The 21,540-nt window shown below is 34.8% G+C and overlaps 6 protein-coding genes across 6 annotated transcripts; 2 read left to right on the top strand and 4 right to left on the bottom strand.

The window, feature by feature from the left end:
* Window positions 1–10,683: 10,683 nt before the first annotated feature.
* Window positions 10,684–11,952, bottom strand: K444DRAFT_721002 (uncharacterized protein). The gene is given in 2 exon segments (XM_024888503.1): window positions 10,684–11,691; window positions 11,710–11,952. 1 exon segment carries the CDS (start codon window positions 11,538–11,540, stop codon window positions 10,827–10,829), a length of 714 nt encoding a protein of 237 aa, XP_024737565.1. The 5' UTR covers window positions 11,541–11,691; window positions 11,710–11,952; the 3' UTR covers window positions 10,684–10,826.
* Window positions 11,953–12,116: 164 nt separating this feature from the next.
* K444DRAFT_612387 (uncharacterized protein) lies at window positions 12,117–12,543 on the bottom strand. Its single transcript, XM_024880123.1, has 2 exons — window positions 12,271–12,543; window positions 12,117–12,219 (listed from the first exon to the last, which is right to left on the bottom strand). The coding sequence occupies exons 1-2, from the start codon at window positions 12,410–12,412 to the stop codon at window positions 12,125–12,127; spliced, it is 237 nt and encodes a 78-aa protein (XP_024737564.1). The 5' UTR covers window positions 12,413–12,543; the 3' UTR covers window positions 12,117–12,124.
* Window positions 12,544–13,385: 842 nt separating this feature from the next.
* On the bottom strand, window positions 13,386–14,522 carry K444DRAFT_387227 (uncharacterized protein). Its single transcript, XM_024872404.1, has 2 exons — window positions 14,075–14,522; window positions 13,386–14,017 (listed from the first exon to the last, which is right to left on the bottom strand). Exons 1-2 carry the CDS (start codon window positions 14,275–14,277, stop codon window positions 13,471–13,473), a joined length of 750 nt encoding a protein of 249 aa, XP_024737563.1. The 5' UTR covers window positions 14,278–14,522; the 3' UTR covers window positions 13,386–13,470.
* Window positions 14,523–14,767: 245 nt separating this feature from the next.
* Window positions 14,768–16,141, bottom strand: K444DRAFT_629150 (glycoprotease family protein-like protein; the record flags this gene model as incomplete). Its single annotated transcript, XM_024883014.1, has 1 exon — window positions 14,768–16,141. The coding sequence occupies one exon, from the start codon at window positions 16,139–16,141 to the stop codon at window positions 14,768–14,770; it is 1,374 nt and encodes a 457-aa protein (XP_024737562.1).
* A 103-nt stretch (window positions 16,142–16,244) lies between these two features.
* On the top strand, window positions 16,245–18,573 carry K444DRAFT_720996 (uncharacterized protein; the record flags this gene model as incomplete). The annotated part of the gene is made up of 3 exons (XM_024888502.1): window positions 16,245–17,286; window positions 17,334–17,573; window positions 17,623–18,573. The coding sequence occupies exons 1-3, from the start codon at window positions 16,606–16,608 to the stop codon at window positions 18,571–18,573; spliced, it is 1,872 nt and encodes a 623-aa protein (XP_024737561.1). The 5' UTR covers window positions 16,245–16,605.
* Window positions 18,574–19,852: 1,279 nt separating this feature from the next.
* Window positions 19,853–21,530, top strand: K444DRAFT_663045 (uncharacterized protein; the record flags this gene model as incomplete). Its single annotated transcript, XM_024886774.1, has 1 exon — window positions 19,853–21,530. One exon carries the CDS (start codon window positions 19,853–19,855, stop codon window positions 21,290–21,292), a length of 1,440 nt encoding a protein of 479 aa, XP_024737560.1. The 3' UTR covers window positions 21,293–21,530.
* Window positions 21,531–21,540: the final 10 nt, after the last annotated feature.

Here is a 21,540-nt window from a genome sequence, read left to right as displayed (position 1 = left end):
AATTAAGAAAGTTATAACTAATTTTGAGTATTTCCTAGTTATATTCTCAGAATTTCTTTAGTAAAGCCTTAAAAAACTTGGTTTCCTAATAATTTCCTAGGTTATTAGTATAGTACTCTAGTATAGCCTTAATCTAATTCTTATAAATAAAAGAAATATAATAGATAATTCTTTTTCTCTTAATATTATCGGAAATATAATAATTCTTATATATATTTATATATTATTTTAAGAATATAAAGATATTATTTCCCTAAAACTATAGTATTCTAGAAGCTCCTATAAATAGTAGATTTAAACCCGGTACTAGTATATATTTATTCTCGGCTATATTAATCTTAATAATTTCTTTTATAATTAATTATAAAGTTTCTATACCTGAGACTTCTACTAATAAGGTTTCTAAAAAACTAACTTCTTATTTAAGTATATTTTTTAATTTAGAAACCGGAATTAGGGAAAAACTAGTTAATAATAATAAATATAATTAAGATTCGAGTTTTAGTATTAGTAATAATAAAGTAATAGCTTTTCTAGTTTTATTTCTATTATTTATATTTTCTTTTCTATTTCTTTAGCTTAATACCTATAATATTTTTCTTTTATTTTATTAAATTAGATATATCTATTAATACTATTAAAGATAATAATAAAAATAATAAATATAATTTTACTAATTTCTCTGACTTTTCTAAATTCTTTTTTATTTCTTTACTTAATATCTATTTCTTTCTCTAAAAGCTTCTCTAATTTATTTATATAATTTTTTATTTCCGATTTCTTTTTAATTCTTATTTCTAATTCCTATTTACTATTCTATTTAAAATTAAGAGTATTTCCTCTTTTAGGTATCTTTTCCGAACTTAAAAATAAGCTTTTTTATTAAAACTAATATTATCTTTATTTTAGTCTTTACTATAACTAAAAATAATATATAAATTAATAATATAACTTTATTTCCGAATACTAATATCTATTTCTAACTAAGATCTAACTTATATTATCTTAGTATAATTTTTCTTATTTTATTTCCTTTACTTTTTTTCCTTTTATAATTAGCTTCTATTTCTATTATTTCTATATATTATACTAGTAATTATATCTTGCGGCTAATCTATATCTAAATTACTAGATATATCGGAAATTAATATAAGATACTAAGATTAATACTTATATATTCTTAATATTTTAGCCTTAGGCTTAAGGTATTATAATAGCTCTTTTCTTCTCTAATTTACTAAGCTAATAATCTGCCTTATAAATACTTCTTAGAACTTTATAAAAGTATTACCTTAATTATAAAGTTTCTATTCTTCCTATATTACTTATTATAAAATATATAAGAGGAAAACTATAATAAGACAAAAACTTATATAAAGTATACTAGAGTATAAAACGTAACTTAATAATAAAATAATAAATAATAAAATATAAATAGTATATAATATATAAAAGCTTAATTAATTAAATACTTATAAAGAATTATTCTCTAATTCTATAGAAAAACTAGCTTTCTTATATAATTTCCGCAAGTTATATATAAAAGGCTATGGCCTTTACTATATAACCTAAACCTTAAAACCACTAAAATAATATAATTTTTAACGAATATAGCCTATTATACTATAGTATCTAATATCTTAATAACCAGATATCTAATATCTTAACTAGGTATCTAAATCAGGTATCTAGTATTTTAATTAGGTATCTAAATTAGATATCTAATACCTAAACCAGATATCTAGATATCTTTATTACTAAACTTTTTCTATAAACCTATTATAAACTACCTTACCTTTAAATCCCTCCTGCTATAAATTATATATATATATACTAGAGAAAACCTGAACTCGATTTAGTATAAATACTAATAAGGGAAAGAAGCTAATTAAGAAATAAGAGAATAGTATTAATCTAGTAACTATAATAAAGGCTAAACTTTAGAAATATATAACTATTAAGATATATTAGTATATCTTATATAATAAAAGTAATAATAATTTATAGGATCTATTTTAGAATAACTTTAAAAACTTTAATACTATAGTATATAGTCTAATTAATTATATATTTATATAAAATCTTTGAGCCTAACTTATTATAATAGTATTTATATTAAATAAAACTATAGAAATCTTATTATTATATAATTCTTTATTAATCTTACCCGAAAGGAAATAAAGAATATATAAAATAAAGCTAATATTATTAATAATAGTCTAATTAGAATAGATCTTTTTTAGAGACCTATTATATTAGTTTATCTTATTCTAGATAGAACTAGATATAAGAGAACTAGATAATCTTAGTTAAGAAATTAAGCTATTTATTTACTTTCCCTAAATTAAGGCTATTTACTATTTCTATCTTTATTATTACTAGTATTATTACTAAACCCAAACTACTATTAATTAGTATTTACTATTTTTACTAGGAAGCTTATTAGGGAAATAATAAAGATATATTCTAAAATATAGAAATATAATAGAATTAATAGTAGTTTTAATTATAAACTTATTATTTTCTTTAATATTTATTAATATATAAAGTTTCTAGAAAAGATACTAGTAAGAGCCTTTCCTATTATATTAAAAGAACTAGTATAAGACTACTTTTATAATAACTAGCTCTCGAGCCATATATATAAAAAGGTCTATATAAATATTTATAGTTTCTTTAAAAGCCCCGGTTTCTATTATTGAAATTTAGATAAATAAAATACTATTACCTTAGTAATTATAATAATAAAGAATTCTAAAAAGACAATATTTGAGCTTGTCTAAATACTAATTAATAACCTATATAAATTATAATATAGCCTTATTCTTGCCTTATAAAATACTAAATTTCTATATAATAAGATTATTATTTCTTATTAAGGCTTACTAGTATACTAATATATAGTTTTAGATTCTCCTAATAATTTCGGCTAGCTTATTAATAAGCTCTAATTATTTATTATTACTTATAAAAAAAAGTAATAAATTACTACTAAAACCTATTTTACTAATTAATAATATTATTCCTAAAACCCTCTAAACTATTACCTGTCCGGAAATTATTAATACGGATCTAGCTATAACTTTGGAACCTGTAATAATTATTCTAAGCCCTATAATTATAATAATTATATTCCGAAGTTGTGTTTTATATATAAGAGATTCGAATATTATTTATAGAAGTATATACTAGAAAAATAAGAGACTAAGAAAGCTTGATTTAAGAATAGAAATATTTACTAATTTAGATTCCGAAATACTTATAACTTTAATAAATGCTTTAGTAATACTTATATATAGTATATTACTAAATTTAAAAGAAAAAAGAATAGTAAAAGTAATAAGAATAAACTAGTAAGTAATATTTTTAAAGCCTTATTAATAGAAATAAATAAAAGAAAGAAATATTATTTTAATTCTTATTTTATTTCTATTAAGAGCTTCCTAGATACTTCTATAGCCCTTATTCCTACTATTTCTATAATTAATCCCCTTATAAATAATCTTATTTCTCTTTCTCTTATATATTAGATAATAGATAAAAACCATATTCTAGAGTCTATTAAATAAATAGAAAATACCCAGATATTTATAATTAATAATATATTAAGATATAATACTTATTACTTTTATAAAATTATAATTAATACTAGAGCCTCTAGATTCTTAATTATTAGTTCTAACTAATTTCAAGCTTTATAATAGACTAATAATAGTATTAAACTTAATAAAATTACTAAAAATTAAATTAATATCTAGTTTAGTATTAGATCTATATTTTCTATTAGATCTATAATAGTAAGAATACTAATTAAGTAAGTATAATTCTATATTATATCTATAAAAACTTTATTTCTATTTAGCTTAGCTAATATAAATAAGTTAGAAGTCTATTTTAATAATCTTACTAATTATTTTATTACTTTTACTAGATACTTTATACTTATAATATAATATTTTAAATACTTTTTTTTGTTTTAAAATACTATTTTATAAAGCTTTATTTCCGAATCTTTTACTTATAATTCCTGCTTTCTTATAAAAATTAAATTATAATATTTATATTACTATTTTAGTTATTTATTTATTAGTAAACTTTAAAATATACTAGAATAAGCAAGCTATAATATTAATATAGAAGCCCTTGAATATCTTATAAAATACTGCGAGTAATACCAGAAATTCAAATAATTACTAGAATAATTTAAGTTTAACTTAAGAAATAATATTAGCTTTAATTACTTTATTATTATTAATATTTTCTATATTTCCGGTAAGCCTATATTTTATATTATTAATAAAGGTACTTAATATTAAGCCGGCTAATAGCTTTAAAATATTAGTATATTATATACTTGAGATATCCTAAAATAATATTAGATTAATACCTATTTAGGCTCTCTTAATTAAATTATAGTAAATATTAGAAAGTAGTTTATTAGTAAGAAGTTTATTTAGTTTATAAATACTATAAGAACTAAGGTTAAAATTATTTTTATAGAAGCTTATAATTCTATTAGAATTATAGAATACTATTATAGCCTAATTTAATATACTTATCTTATTATTATAGCCGAAATTATTAGAATTAATAAGAATACTATACTTTAAATAGTTTTTAAGGCTATTAATAATTCTACTAGACCTAATAGTATTATTCTAATTCTCTTGGTTTATAATACTTTATTACTAACTATACTATAATAATTAGTAATACTTAAAAAAGTAATAATAGAAATTCAGAAACTTTAAGCTAGATACTAGATTACAAATGCCCTAAATACCTGAAATAGTTCTAGTATTACTAATATTTATAAACTTTTCTTAAATTCGAATGTTCTTATATAATATAAAAGAAATACTAATTAATCTAGTAGTTAGAATAAGCTATATAAGCTAGTAGCTATTAATAGAGAGAACTATATACTAGCTCTATTATATAATAATATTACCTTTTACTTAATCTTTATAAAGCCCTTTTATATAAGAGATATTAAGGTTATTACTAATAGCTCTAAACCTAAACCTGTTCCCGAATTTTATAATAAGGCTAAAGGTAATACAAGTATAATTTCTCTTACTATTCCTGCTATTTTACTAAAGTATAATAAAAGATACCCTTATAAGAACTCGGATATTATAATATTCTTATAAGATAATAACTTATATAAGGACTTCTATTAAGTTAAAGTTATTAGCTTTCTAGAAAAGAATATATTTAAGATTACTTTTAGATCTCAGGTACTAAAGGAAGTATATATCTTTAACTTCTGGTTTATTAATAAGATTAAGAATAAGAATATAAAAAGAAAGTTTAAGAAATCGAGACTAGTTATCTAGGCTTATAATAATAATAAGAAATATATAATATTAATATAATTACTTACTATTTAATATATTAGCCAGAGAATTATCCTTAGTATTACTATTATAATAATAGATACTATAAAGCTATATTTATATAATATCTCGCAAGCTTATATTTAATTAATAACTTTATTTAATTATAATTTTTATATTAATTCACTTTGCGAGTTTACTAGAGAGCTAAATCTAAATAATAATTCGGTTCTAAAAATTATAAAACTACTATATAATATACCGGAAGCTAGGAACTACTAGTTTAAAACTTACTATTTCTATTATATTAATAAGCTTTTTATAAAATAGTTAACTTATAATTCTTGCCTTTTCTATAATAAGTAATTTTTTAGAATTATTAGCCTTTAAACTAATAATACCCTATTTATTAGAAATAATAATTTTATAAAAATAAAGTAACTAAAGCTCTAAGAAACTAAGTTCTTAGCTAAGAAATATAAATATCTTACTATTAATTATAATCTCAAGTTTAATAAAAGTATTATCTATATAAATATTACTAGAATTACTCTTATATAAGAATACTAATATAAAAACCTTTAAACTATTTCTATAAAAAATACTACTATTATAAGTAATAAAGATACTATTTATTAAGATCTCTTTATTAAAGACTAATATATTACCTAATATACTAGAAAAGTATATATTATATTAGTCTATTAACTAGAAGCTTTATATAATTTATTAATTATAGTTTAGGCTATTAAACTTTCGGAAACTAATATAAAGGTATTTAATAAATATATTTAATAGCAAATTAAGAATATTACTAGAGAACTAAGATTTATAAAGCTAATAAAGAAGTTTTTATATTTAATTATTTTTATAAATACTTTATTTATAAATAATAGAGATCTCTTTTCCTAAATTAGATATATTCTAGTTCTAGTAAATAGAACTAGATATACTAATATTATTTACTAGTTTTTTACTAAATATAAGAAAGTTACTAGAAGTATTCTAACTTTAGAACTCTATAATATAGCTTATAGTTTTAATATAAGTATTTTAGTTAAATATATAATTAATAAAGTACTAGAAATAGAACTATTACTAGTAATCTATATAAATTCGAAGTTATTATATAAATATCTTATTAAATTAGGAATTACTTAATAAAGTATTTAATAATTAATATAATATGCCTTTACTAGATATATAAATAACGAGAGATTACGGAAGTTAAATAAATTAAGAAAGAATTAAATTCTGCTAATTTCATAACGAAATTAAAGCTAATAAATACCCTTAAGTATCTAATTAATACGAATATTATATAATTAGATATAGAGAAATAGGTCGAGTATAAATAGAATAGAAAATAGATATATGAGATTAGAGAATATTATAAGAGGGAAAGTTATATATAAAAGGCTATAGCCTTTAGTATATAACTAAAACCTTAGAAATAATATAAATATATAAAGTATTTAGGAAATCTAGTACTAGGCCAGATTAGGGAATTTATATATAATTAGAAAGAAATACTATTTTTTGCGTTTTTAAAGAATTTCTAGTATTAGTATAATTATTCTTTTAGAAGTTATATATATAATTACGGAATACGAGATATAAAATATAGGTAATAAAATATAGGTAATAGGATATAAGATACGGGATATAATTATATAACCTCGTATTCTATTAGTAACTTAACTAGTAAACTAGACCTCTTTAGGCTTAGCAGATTTAGGAATTATATATTAATATTATTATATAGTAACTATGTACTAGTAGTTACGTATAGGCTCACGTGACTACATTCCTATATTTAAGCTTTAGCTACTCGTATTATATCTCTCTTTTCTCTTATTTATTTATATATTATTATTATAATATAATAATAATATTTTATTATAATAAATATTATAATACTATAATTCTTACTTCTAAATAATAATAACTTTAGTAACTAATATAACTAGTATTTTCACGCCTATATAATAGTATTATATATTACTAGTAAACTAATAATAATATTAGCTTTATATTAAATATATATTATTTCTTTTTAAATAATATTAAATAGGAATTATATTATAATAAGATATATATAGTTTTATTTAATATAAATATTATTATATTAAAAGTGTTTTTAAAAGACTTATAGTTTAATATAATTATATTAACTAAAAGTTATATTATTAAAATCCTTAAAGTTATTCTTAAATAGATCCTATAAGTTCTTATTAAAAGTTCTATATAAAATATATTAATATAGCTTAGTTTTTAGATATTCCCGAAGATTTATTTTTATAATATTAATAATATTAATTCTATTTTCCTATTTTTTAATTAGCTTCTTTTTTTTATTTTTTTTATATTAAGCCAAGTTTAGTCTTTTTTTAATATATATATATGATTTATAGCAAGAAGTATTTAAAAATAAGATAGTTTATAATAGATTTATAAAAAGAGTTTAATAATAAGAATATTAAGAATAGAATATTAAAATAAATATTTTATTTATAATAAGAAATTTAAGAAGTAAAATATTATAATTTCGGAAGAATCAAAAGCTCGAGGAGCTTAACTTAATAGCAAAATCGAAATTATAATTAAAGAGCTTTAAGGATATATAAGTATATATATTCTAAAAAAAGAATTCTATAAATTCGGGTATTATATAAATAAAAAAGATAGTTTTTAAAAAAGTAATCTTGGAACTAAAAGAAGTTAATTTTAAAGAATAATAAAGGTTAAATACATAAATAAATAGTTAAATAGCGAATTATTTATTAATTAATAAAAGCTAGTATTTTCTTTTTAGGTTATTAAATACTTTTCTGAAATTAATAATAAATTTCTTTTTTAACTAGAAATAAACTATTTGTTTTAGGATATTAAATACTTTTTTAATTAGCTAGGGTTTTCTCTAATTTATAAATACTAACTAATTAGTATTAGTTTACTAGTAATATATAATACTATTATATAATATATATAAAATATTAGTATATTAAATTAGTAAAGTTATTATTATATAAAAGTAAGAATTATAGTATTATAGTATTAATATATAATCCCTAAATCTACTAAGCCTAATAGAGACTAGTATAGTATAGCAAGCTATATTCTCCAAAAATATTATATTATTTTGGCGGTTTTAGTAGTTTTAGTTATATAGTAAAGGCTATAGCCTTTTATATATAACTTATAGGAATTATATAAGAAAGCTAGTTTTTTTATAGTTCTAGAGAATAATTCCTCCTTAATATTTAATTAATTAAGCTTTTATATACTATATACTATTTATACTTTACTATTTATGCTTTTAATCTTATTATTTTATTATTAAGTCACGTTTTATACTCTGGTATACTTTATATAGGTTTTTATCTTATTATAATTTCTCTCTTATACTAGTTACTAGTTGAATTACTTATATAATATAAGATTATATAATTATTACCTATTATTTATATCTTATTACTTCTAGTTACTTTTATATAATAACTATTAATAACTATAGCTATATTACTAATAATTACCTAAATTTATAATATTTTAAATACTTTATTAAATATTAGTTTTCTTTATAAATAAATACTTATAAAATCTTGATTTTTTAATAAATATAATTTTTATTTATTTAATAAATTTTCATATCTTTATTAAAAGAATTATATTTGATTTTATAAATTATTTATATATATAATTCATTTTTTTTAATTATTTAATATTATTATTTTTTAATCTTTAAAATACTAGTTTTAAAAGAAGCTATATTAAGAGATTTTTAATAATATAAAAAAGTTTAATAAGATAAATTTCTTTATAATTTTCTAGAGATTTCAAAATAAAAAATTTAAGAACTAATATATTATAATTTCTTTTTTTAAGAAAACCAGATTAATATCTCTTAATTTATTTAAAGTTCTATAAAAAATAAAGAAATATAAAAAACTTTTAAAATATTTATAAACTTTAATTCCTTTTCTATAATATTTTTTATTAATTTTACTTTCTTTTTGTCCTGATTTTATTATTTTATTATCTCGTATTTCTACTTATAAAAACTAGGCAAATTGGCCTATATTATTAATAAGATATATATAAAAATAAGATATTAATTATATTAAAAATTATATAATATAATTAAGAAATAGTATACTTATTATTTCTTTAATTTTATATATATAAGAGAAAATAAAGGCAATATTAAAGAAATTAATTTTATTTAATACTTTTACTAAATAAAAGATATTAGATCTAGGCCTTATAAAAAAGAAGAAACTAGTGAGATTACTTAGAAATATGGGAGGATTACTATAAAGTAAGAAAGAAAGAATATTAAGGCAAATAATAAGAATAAAGCTCGGGTAATTAATATAAGGCATATTAGGCTAAATAATTCTTAGAGATATAAGTATAAAAAAATAATATAAAGGTTTAAAGCTAATTACTGGGATATAATTAATTGGATAATAAAGGCTACTAATTACGATTTATGGGGAAAATAGGAGTTGTGGTAGGCTAAAACTCTATAGTTCTATATATATAGCGAAAAATTTGCGTATTACTAGTTTTTACGTATTGCCCTCCCTTACCTGGTAAGCGTGCTAAGCGAGAACCAGGTGAGCCCGGCCGAACAAGTATTTTAATTATATTCTACTATAGGAATTACTTAGATTATTAATAATCTCATATTTTTAAAATATGGTAATTTTGATTTTGCGGGGAAAAAATAATAGATGCAGTAGCGTCCTTAAAGGAGCCTGTACCCGTCTCTACGGGAACACCTCGCTCCAGCTGGGCTTCAAAATAGTGCAGCAGTCCAAATTCGACGGCCAAGCGCAGGAATGAGTTTTTCAAATTGTGCCCGGGCTACATCATTGTCCAATCCGGAACAGTGCTTTCGGAGTGCAATAGCTGTCGTGCTGTATTTTCATCATACTGATAGTCTTCTGGCGAACCGATCTTGCTACAAGCCCGGCTCCTGTTCGGTCCAAACTCCTCTAACAAGGAAATCATTTCATCGGGCGGGGCGCCGGCACCTTCGGCGCGCACGGCAGAGCCCAGGCAAGAAACGACAAGGCCCCAAAACTCTCCTCGACTGACATTTGGGAGATAACTCTCGATATTCTTGGTGAGGAGGTTTGAATTATTTGTCCGGTGCTTCTGCAAGCGAATTCCCAACTTGTCCTCATCCGTTGTTTGGAGGCTCATAAGGTAGCCTCGGCTTAGAGAAGCGTGTGCGTTGAAAGGGGGCATGGTCAGGGAGACCAGATCTTTCCAGACTTGGTCTTTCTGAAAGTAGTTCTTTCCCGTGCGGTGCAAATACATGACCTTAGGATCGCGGAGATCAGCCACAGTTGTTGGTGGTGGCGGATTTTGGAGGCTGAAATCGAGTAAATCTAACGTGTCGTTGGGGTGTATGCCTCTGTCCTTAATTTCCAGCAGCCCTTTGGAGTTTGTTTAGGGACAGTCTATTGACCCTAGTCAAGTCTGCTCTTCTAGGGGATCCAGAGGTTTGCACTCGAGCTGTAAGGCGATATTTGGATCATCTTCCTCATCCACAATTGATAATAGGTGGAGAGAGGGTGGAGCAGGCGCGACACGGAATATCTGAAATATCTGCGATACCTGTTCCAGATACTTAGGTTTTAGTCTGGACAACATCTTCTGGAAGAGATCTGCAAGCTCTGCTGGAAGACTATCCAAAATCTCGCGGAGATGTGATGTCCTGACACCATATGTAAAGGCCTCAAGTAATGATCTCATGACAAAGTATACCCACAGCCACATACCAGCAGACTTTTGTACAATGCCACCCACTAAGTCTGAGCAGAATGTCAAGTCTCTGTGAGAAAGTTCAGCGAAACCAACATTCTGCTCCAGTTTGGTCTTGACATAGAGGTACATATCGGCATAGGTAAAGCATTGCAGAAGCAGGCTGGGGGGGTTTTTTTCTCGAATGAATCCTGGAAGATAGGCCAAGGGCGACTGGAAATACAAATTTTCACTGTCGGGCATTAACGAGTCGATCAGATTTTGGCAGTCTTCGAAGCTTCCCTCAAATTCATCGAGTCCATCAATGAAAAAGCAGAGCTGTGCAGTCTTGCCGCCTTCCCGTACAGGGGTCGCCAAAGCCTCTAACAGGAGGTCTGTGACCATGGATATGGATCGTTTCCAAACAGGCGGCATGCATCCCATCTCTTTGGGGCCACGATATGAATGAGGTCTTGACGTTTACTGAGAGCTTCGTAAAGAAGAGTGCGTAAAAGGCCTATTCGCGACATTTGTATCTCAGAACTAGAGTTCCAAAAGAAGAACGCTGAAGCAACAATAGGGAGGTGGTATGGTTCTCATCTTTGAAGTGAACACTCAGTGAAAGGGTTATTGTACAGGAACTTCATTAGAGTAGATTTGCCCGTTCCAGCTTTGCCAAATTGCCAGTGATCCAGTACAGACTGGATTCGGAACGGCCTTCCAGCCACTCGGCAAAATTTGCCCACGGGTTGCTTGCAGGAACTGGATCTCGGTATATGCATTCCAAAGTTTTTGTGTAGGTATTCGCAATTCCTTCCCGTCTGACTTCAATTTCAGGAAACCAAATGTTTTGAAGGAATTTTAAGGACACGAAGCGGAGTCGGTTAGAATCTTCGATGGCCATGGACACTGAGCGTCATGCATCACGGCTCTCCTTTAATGCCGATACGATGAATCGTCACTTATAGCTTTCGATATATCTGCTTCCCATCGAAAACTTTCTTCTATTCCTTGAAGGAAGTCTGAGCCTAACACGCGAATACTGCGATCGATTGTGCGATCGATTCTGTCAAGTTTCTCCACAATTTGGGCTTGTTGGCTCGTGGCTGCGTCATCTTGGATTCTAGTAATTGATTAGAAACAGTGTACGCGACGCCAAAAACAATATACCAACTTAAAAGGACTAATATGTTGACAATTAGATGTTGTCGATATCCATCTAATCGCTTGCGCAGTGATTCAATGTCATCCTCGGTCCAGAGAGTTTGAAGGGCCTGGCGAAAGCTTTTCCCACTTCTTATTCCGGCTACTGCCATGCAGGAGGCTGCCTTTGGCCCTCTCTCTCCTCCCTATTCCTCGACTTAGCTTCCTGATCCCTCACTCTCCTATTGGAATCAGTCTCAGTTCCGTTCCCATCTCCACCTCTCCTTCTCCCCGATCCATCAAAACAGATCAGAAATCACTCACGAACTAACCATACCCATCTGCGCAAAAAAGGAGCCGACTTAGAGAACTAAGAGAACCGGAAAATCGCTGTGCTATGTTGAGGCATTCATGGCGAAGTTGCTGGACGTCGTTTTCGTTTGCCGAAAGCTCCTTCCCACCAATAGAGGCCTTGTGGACATCAACATCAAGCGCTGCGGTGACCTTGCTCAAGGCTGCCGCAACAAGTTCTAGATCCACGTATCCAGGGCTCGTTCCAAATCTATAGATTTTCGCTGTTTTATCAGACAACAGGCGCGTGCCGAAGTCTATGAGCTGGACAACGCCTGCGGCAAAATCCAAGAGCACTGACGGGATCTATGAAAGTGGAGGCGAGGGACGATAGCCCGAAGTGATGAGATTGGAAGAGCGATAGAGAGAGTCCACCAGGAGGTCGCAAGTGCTTGTGGTTGCCCTACCATCGACCAAGGATGAAAATGAGGCTGGGCTTCGACCATGTGTGCATGCGTGTGACTCGGTCGCTTCGAAGCCACTCGCCATCAGTAAGGATTGCAGCCGCCAAGGTTAATTTACTACGCTTCGCGGGCTTGTCAGGGCCTCCGAGGGTCGTATTCCGTGAGTTTGTGTTCGGGTTCTCGTGACTGCGGACCTTCCATTCGTGATATGAGCGGCTGGCTTGAGGTGTAAACCATACATAGCAAAATGGGGCGTCTTAACTGATATAGGAAAGAACACGAGGGGAATCAGCCTCATCCTAAACATCCCAGGCACTGGGATAAAAATCGTCTCAGATGGTCAGAACAGTGACATGAAACAAAGTTGGTCAGGTCTCGTCTTACACCCTCAAAGAAAATATTCACACCCATCCCACGACCCCACATTTGCTGATCCTGGCCCGCATCAGCTCCTCTCCTCATCTTCGGGATAAAAATCACCCACTCATCCCCAAATCAACAAGGTGCCCCCAGTCCCTCTCCCAAATATTGCCTTCTTCGCCCTTCCTCTCTATTCTCTCCACTTTCCACCTCTTCCCCTCACCAAACCTCTCCCTCCCTCCCTCTTCCCCTTTCGGCTCATCCCAAAGCACGGCAAGTGTGAAATCTTGAACAGCTAAGCCCGACTTTTTCAGCCAGGCTAACATCTCACCTTCTCTTGCCCTCCAGCTATGTCTCCAGAACACTGGGACATCGAGCTCCACTCTCAACTTCTTCAATCCCTTCATACCATTCAAAATCTCCCAGTTTTCAATCCATGCGATGTCCTGGCGTTTCAAAGGCTCTTTTGAATCATCTGTGGCAGAAGCGGCAAGAGCGTGAGGGAGGTCGCAGAAGTATAGGAGGTGAGGGAGCGGTAATGTGAAGGTCAAGTTGCGAAGGAGGAAAGCTGGCTGGGAGAGACGAGAGAATAAGTGGAGGGCGGTGGGGGTCTTGAGGGTGTAGGTGTTGGTGGAGTATAAGATTTTGATAGTTTCATTGTAGCTGTGAACATGTGAGCTGGCTAAAAGCATATGGTAGTTTCGGGAGGAGGGGATGTACATTTGATGGCATGTTAGAGGTAGAGAGAGGAGGTTCAGGTCGAGAAGGTCGCGGGGGATGGCGAGGGAGCCGCTGGTGTTGGCCAAGTAGAGGGGGATGGTATGGAAGCTGAGAAGCTCTGAGTATATTTGTAGACGGGTTTCCCGAGGAAGGAGGATGAGAAAGGGAGAGATTTCGGAGTTGGCAGTGGTAGATGAAGACATTTGTGTCGGGGGAGATCTGAGGTTACAAGTAGTGACTGATTGAGGAATTGATGGAGGTTTGGGGAAGATATGAACCAAGGGAGAGATGAGTTAGGAGCCACTGTTGGCGGAAAAGGTGATTGAAAATGCTTTTGATTGTCTGAGGCTGTGATTGGCGGTATAGAAAGTGAAAAGTATGATTGCAAGATGGCCAGTTGAATAACAAATTCAGGGAGTTGTAAGTCAAAACAAAACATCAAGAGGATGAAGGAGTAACGTGTGAACATAAGAGTACATGGAAACACGCAGTTTCCTCCGCCCCGCGATGAGCAAAAGGAAATTACGTATTATGTCATGTTGTAAGTAAGCTGAGTATCAGCTACAAGGTTACCTGAATAGTAAAGTTGTATTCTCGTACAGGGTCAGATCATTGCTAGTGCTGAGCATAGGCGGTTTCACATGCCCGCAGATTTCGAAATCCGGCCAATAATGCGCTTGAGTGGTATCATTATTACTTATTCTCAACAGCCGCCGAATCCCAGCCATCAACGCCCAAGATACCGCCATCCGCAGCCTTGGGATCAATTGACCATTTCTTGATAGCTATCGCGTCAAAGGATGTCCGCCACCGTGCCTCGTACATCTCAATCCCGGTCCAAGCAATCATGGCTGCGTTATCCGTGCAGAACTTTGGTGGAGGGAAGACCAATTGCATTTCCCTGCAGCCCTTGGCATTCAAGTTCTCCCTCAGAATCGTTTTCAGAAACTGATTACTTGCTACACCACCGGATACAACCAGTGTCTGGATGCTTTGAATGTCAGGCCGTTGGAGAGCGAAAAGTACACGGGAAGCCAAGTGCTCGAATGCTAAAGCCATTGTTTCCCGTGCAAGTTCGCGGCGTCCTGTGTCGTCCATTTCTGGGAGTCGACTCATAATGCTCTTCACCGAGCTGCCAATTCCAGAGAATGTAAATGCATCGGCATACTTGATCGACCCTTCTGGTCCAGGTGCGCAGTATGGAGGGTTTATTGTCCACTCGTAGTCTAGCAGCCGGCAGACTCGTTGTCTTGTGAAGGATGATGGTGGGACATACTCGTGAAGTGGTTTCTCCTTTGGAAACGCGAATGATTCCAGCAATTTCCCATACATGACATCAGATGCAGACTCAAGATATGTCCGTGGTAGAACTTCTCGTGCAGTCTTATCTATCATATCACCAACTGCCATGTCCGTTGTGTCTGCTAAGATTTCGTGGTCGCACAGAGACCGTGAATGGACAAGCATTGTATGTCCGCCAGAAACCAGCAATGTGAGAAAAGGGAAAGCTGGATCGTTCCCAGCCGTATCAAAACTTCTAGATATTGCAGCATCGAGAGCAGAGACGAGGCGCGGCGTCAGAGCATGGGCTTGCATGTGGTTGACCCCTAATAATGGGATCTGCCATGCAACCGCCAGTCCCTTCGCAGTATCCAACCCCGTATTCAAGCTCGACCGCATACCCGGGCCTCGAGTGACCGTAACGAAGTCCGGCTTCTTTCGGGTTTCCATGCCATCCCTCCCATTGAGAAACAGAACACTTGTGACAGGTGCAGATGCTTTCTTTTCATTCGGCAAGCTGCGCAGCGCTTGACCGACGAGGATCGCGAGGGTCTTCTGGTGTGACTCATGGGATGCTATGGGATGTACTCCTCCATATATTCGATTATCAGATGTGATCTTCGAGTGGAAGTGCAGAGTCGCGGAGTTATTCTCGTGCTTCTCAAGCACAGCGACGCTCGTGTCATCGCAGGAGGTCTCGATCGCGAGCGTCAGCAGCTGCCGGCGTTGAACATGACGCAGAATTGAAGGATTGGAACGCCTGATGAGAAGACATAACGGCCTCATCAAGCTCGCTGGTGTCGGTGTTGGTGCATTGAAGCTTGGGGAGCAATGGATGTTGGAAGAAGGTTTGCGTGGGAAAAATGGATTTGGGATCGACTCAAGGTTCGGCCACACCTTCGCCACCCGTCTCCACAACTCAGCACCTCCCAACGTCCCGCCTTCCCACTTCACGTCTGGACCTTCTTGGTGACATCCGACACGCAATGAGCTAGCAATTAGCTACAGCTGGTCTCTTGGCTTCGAATCGACATTGAGTGCAGCTTCGGGAAGGCCATTGGCAACCTATGATGTGTTCCCGCCGCCCACGTAGGATGGCGAGTTCCGGGGATAACCTTCGGAGCTGCCGTTGGAAGCCCGAGACGAGTTGAGCTGCTATCGCATACATGAGTCCGAAGCATTGCATCGAAAGGTATTCTTGATCTCTCCTTCACCAGGGACTGCGAGCAGCGGAGCGTTCAGCGAAAACGATGCGCCATGACTCTGCCAACACCGCAAGCCCGACTCCCAATGGCGAAGCCAACTCCAAGCTCGGGAAGCTATTGGAGATCAAGGAGAAGGCAGAAGACAAGACGAAAAGAGTCCTACATCTCGACTCCTCCAAAGACGATACCGAAACGTCCCCTTACGAAGCCGAAGTAGAGGAATTGAACAACAGCCCCGCCTTCGACCCCACCAAGTTCCTCAACAGACAGCGAATAGGGCAAGCAGGTCTCTCCGCAAAGGCAATATCTGCGGTACAGGGCACAGTCGAGGCAATTATCAATCCAAAGGCAGCAATCAAATCACGGGCAACGAAAAAGACTGCGCATACATTGGCCAAGAGTCGACCCTACCTTTCCTGGAAGGCTGATCTCGACTTCTTGGAGGCGCACGATGATTTGGAGAGAGCAGAAGTCTCGAGAGATGGAACAGGGGATTCGGAGGAAGCCACGCAGAGGGATAGGGATATTGATCATTGCGAGGAGCATATCGCAGAGCCGGAGAGAGCACGGCTGAGCACGAGAGTTGCATGGATGACAGCCAGGCATGTTCAAAGAGTACGAGTCGTTGATGCTGTACCACCACCATTGTTTCCGGAGGACAGCTTCTTCGAGCAACAGGATGATTTTGGATTTACGGAGTTCAATTGGGGAAAATGGTTTGCATATGTAAGTCCACAGCTTCAAGACAGGTCCAATTTACTGATGTCAAACAGAAACTGTTAAACGGTTCCCACAATTTCACGGCGCAATATATAGACGATTTTGACCAACTTCCTTTCGACATAGATACCCTTCGCAGACATATTGAGAGATTTATCATGGTCAGCGCGCCATTACAAACTTTTCTTTCGGATGTTCGTAGTATATACAGATGGCAAGATCCTATCAGGACTGGAAAATGGATGGCGTTATATTTCTTTCTTTGGTATGTATCACACATCGTGACATTTTTCGTAAGTGCTTCATCTCTCTAGAACAAATATCAGAAGCTAACGGACTAAGTGGGGCTACGTTTTCTACTCAGTAGCCATGAACTATTACTATCCAACGTCTCTTAAAGAACTTCGGGAAGGAATTGAACGAAGTATTGACCGAGGCGCAACAGCCTTGAAAATTGGTGAGCTGATGGACAAACATGGGTCTGACGAGTGGCTGGGACCATTGATGGACGAATTGGGACCTTTTATTCAAGTCCAAATTGCAGACCTCGCCAATCTCCTCGAAGCGGCCTACAACTTCTACCACTTCCGCTCTCCGCCAGCAACCATCGCATCTCTCTGTCTCTTCGGGGCCTTGTTCCTCATCACCGCTTTCACAGACTCAAGATTCGCGATGAAGGTATTCTGGTTCACCGTTGGACTCAATTTCTTCTTCTGCTGGCCGATCAGCTCCGTCTATCCAAAGTACCGTCTCCTCGTCTCAATCTGGAAATGGGCGTTGTGGGATGTCCCCACACATGCAGAATGGTGTTTTCAATATCTTCAGGAATGTGCTGCACATGCCAAGGAAGTCATCATCGCTCATGACAGGGACGACATCACCGGGCAGGATTCCCCGGCCCAAGAATACGACAGCGATACCGACGAATCTTTTCACAGCGCGCAGAGTACTCTTCAAGAGAATAGAGATATTCTAAGTTTCGGCTGCACCTACCTGCACACCCCCGGCCGCTTCATAATCTCCACGTACGGCATCCGCTTCGTTCCCTCAATCCGCCACCTTCTCCCTCGCCGATCCTTCGACAAGCCATTCTCTGCTCTTGTCGAGATGTCGAAGCGTCAGACTCGCAGTTCGATTCTTAGTCCCTTGGCGAAAGTCACAACTGGGATGGATAAACTGGAATTGAGGTTCAGAGCTGAGGATACAGCTCTAAGAATGGATGGAATAGGGGCAGAGGGAGATATCCTGTTATTGGAGAATATGAGGGAGAGGGATAAAGCGTTAATGCTGTGATTGGGTTTAGTGCGTTGAGGTGGCAGCATTTGCAGCAGCGACCAAGAAAGAAGAAGATAGTTTCTGCTTAATAAATTGGCACTTACTCACTTCAAGCAACCGAAAACAACTGCTTTTTGGAGAGGGATGTCGTCGAGAATGTTACACAAAAAGGCGGCACCTCTCGCCACTCATGCAAGCCATCGGATTCGGCGAAGTACCTTGTCAACGCCATCCGGGAATGGCTGCAAAGAACCACATCCCTGACGCCCCTTGCACATCAGCCCCACGAAATATAATGAATGAATGCTCAATTACTGCCCACAATTTTGTTCTCGGTCCTCAAAACATAAAAAATGTGTTGGCCTTCTGACATCAATTCAACCGCCGACATCCCCCGCGCTCCAACCCAAGGCGGCGCCCCCACAGCAAGAATGGCGGGACAACCCCATCATTTAGGGTCCTGGTTTGCTTTTCTGCCGATATGAATTCGTGGAGCCTTATTAGACTTTTTCGACCTTCGAGCACGAACATTTTGCCGGTGTACCCCACCTTGCTTCTGAGACTGGGAAAACTAGTCTGTGGTCATCAGGCCCGTCTCCTTACATTTCGTTGGGATACGAGCTAGAATCGAAAGCACCAGAAGAGGCTCAATCCATGGATGAAGAGGAGCGGCTTTCGTTCGCGTCTCGGGCCGTCCTTTAGCGAGCCCTCCCCCTTTAATCCAAAGCGTTGCAACAACACTTCTAGATGCCATGACTAGGATCTATGCAATATCACTAAAAACCTGGAAAAGGTTTCAAGAATCTGAAGGTATGTTACAGATCATTTTGAGGATTTTTGGGGTGTCTGGATGACTCTTGCATCGAGCGAGACTGGCTTCATTGTTCGAGAGATTCTGGCGCGCTAACTCTAGCTAACACGGGAACATGGGACAGTACATTTACGATACCACGATTTTGCGGGAACGGAATCATGCCTGCCCCAAGGAACACAACTCTTTCAAAATCAACTAGCTAGTATCTCAGCTAGCTATTCTTCCTCTGAGCTAGAAGGTCCTGGGATGGGCTAAGCAGACCAGATTCCAATTGCAGATACCGCGACCTGAACCATAGTTTGAATCCGAACTGTCATCCGAGGATATATCCTCTCAAAGATTCTGATCTGAAACATTTCCCTCTCCACTAACAACCTACAATCAAGACATTACGCGATATTAATTCACGACCTCCACAACAGACTTAGCGAGGATTTCTTCATTGTCAACAACAAGAAATCCTAATCTAAGTCATCAATCAATATGAATACACTTCAGATTTACTCCACCGCTCGCCAAATGGCGCATCGCCGCTTCCAGGATGAAGCTATTATTACCCTTCGACAGCCCCTACCACCTTCGGGCTTTATTGGCTTCACCAGCTTTAATCCCTCTTACTTGGCATACCGCCGCTCGTTGGAAGAACGAGAGATCAATCGACGTCGCCTGCAAGAAGAGAAAGATATCAATGTTAAACATCCCCTTCCCCAAGTCATTATGGATGAAATTCCGCTTAACGAAATGTATGACAATCTCCAAAAGGAGCACGCTCGTCAACAGTCACAACCCGAAAGCGTCATAAAGATCAACGCTACCGCTGCCCAAATAGCGCACCGCCGCCTCCAAGAAGCCATCCATACTCAACAGCCGAAACCTCGGCACCACCACACCAACTGGGCACGCCGCCTCGAAAAGATTGAAAACCAAGCTCGCGACGCTGAGCTTAAACAGGAACAACAGAACCAGACAGCATACCGCGACTTGCACGGGTTGTACCGAGAAGAAGCCGTGGGACAGCTGGAAGTTCGAGCGGCCTGCTTCGAAGGAGCGAGGCGCGGCCGTACTCGTTACATCGAGTGGCTTCTTCAACAATTTACTGGTCAACAAGATCAGCTCAACGAAATAGGTTACGAGAACGAGAGACTCCAACAATTAGTTTCTACTCAAGAAAATGGACTTAACGAACAAGATTACGAGATCGAGGGACTTCAGCAAATGGTTGCTACACAACAGAATGAACTCAACGGGAAAGCTCGTGAGAACGAGAGACTGCAACGAGACAATGAGAGCCTCCAACGACAACTTTCCGAGCAGACTCAGCTCAACAACACCGTCAACGAGGACCAAAAATCTACCAATCAAGGCCCGAAAGTGGGCAAAGATCGCCGCCTCTCACCCGCTGAGGAGTACCTGAAACTCAGGGACGAATGGGTCCTGGATGGTGAAGCTGGATATGGTATTTATATGAGGCAGAAAACCCTTCACATGCAGACCGTCACCGTCGGAAACCTCCAAGAGAAGATCAAAGAGCTGAAGAGCGCTCGTCGAAAGGAGAAGAAGATTGAAGAGCAGAAGGAGGTGGAGGAATCAAGCTCTCGGCAATGGGAACAGCTTCGTGAAGCAGACTTGGCTTATGATGGGGACTCCGAGCCAAGTAACTCCGTCTCGAGCAAATCTGACTCAAACAACTCCGGCGCTGCTGTCTCCACGGCGGCGAACCTCAACGACAGCCTCACCACCAGTATCACAGTCCCCGAAATCAAAGACACTAAAGCTGAGCTCTCCGACAATGAAGCCAAGATCCCAATGAGGTATAAATCCAAACGGCCAGCAGGAGAAGACCGTAAACCTCAGCAAACAGGATATGTTTCTCGACTGACAATGAAGTTGTCGGACATTGTGTCATACCCAGTTGGAACGTGACGGGAGTGTTGGTGTGCGATATTTTTTGAGGATGTCAAAACTTCATGTGATCGGTCTACTCGGCATAGCCCTGCTCCAACTGGCTTATTTGTATGACTCAAGTGGATGTTAGCAGGCTTTTCGTCAATTTGGGTTCTATCAACTGTGGGATTGCGTGTCGGAAGAGAACCCTTGATATTTCCTGCTCCATGGATCGATATGTAGCTAGCTGCTTGGAGCTTCACGTTCGGGATTGGCGATGTATTCCT

This window comes from Hyaloscypha bicolor (genome assembly GCF_002865645.1).
Source record: "Hyaloscypha bicolor E unplaced genomic scaffold K444scaffold_58, whole genome shotgun sequence".
Classification (NCBI taxonomy): domain Eukaryota; kingdom Fungi; phylum Ascomycota; class Leotiomycetes; order Helotiales; family Hyaloscyphaceae; genus Hyaloscypha; species Hyaloscypha bicolor.
Note: the sequence above shows the minus strand (reverse complement) of the source record. Positions and strands in the feature narration are given on the sequence as shown.

Bases quoted from the DNA above. Each gene is read 5' to 3' on its own strand.
- K444DRAFT_721002 (XM_024888503.1), bottom strand. From the start codon at position 11,540: ATGGGATGCATGCCGCCTGTTTGGAAACGATCCATATCCATGGTCACA.
- K444DRAFT_612387 (XM_024880123.1), bottom strand. From the start codon at position 12,412: ATGGCAGTAGCCGGAATAAGAAGTGGGAAAAGCTTTCGCCAGGCCCTT. The intron at 12,220-12,270 runs GTTGGTATATTG...ATCAATTACTAG, and splicing joins CAACATATTAGTCCTTTTAA to AATCCAAGATGACGCAGCCA.
- K444DRAFT_387227 (XM_024872404.1), bottom strand. From the start codon at position 14,277: ATGTCTTCATCTACCACTGCCAACTCCGAAATCTCTCCCTTTCTCATC. The intron at 14,018-14,074 runs GTACATCCCCTC...ACATGTTCACAG, and splicing joins CCTCTAACATGCCATCAAAT to CTACAATGAAACTATCAAAA.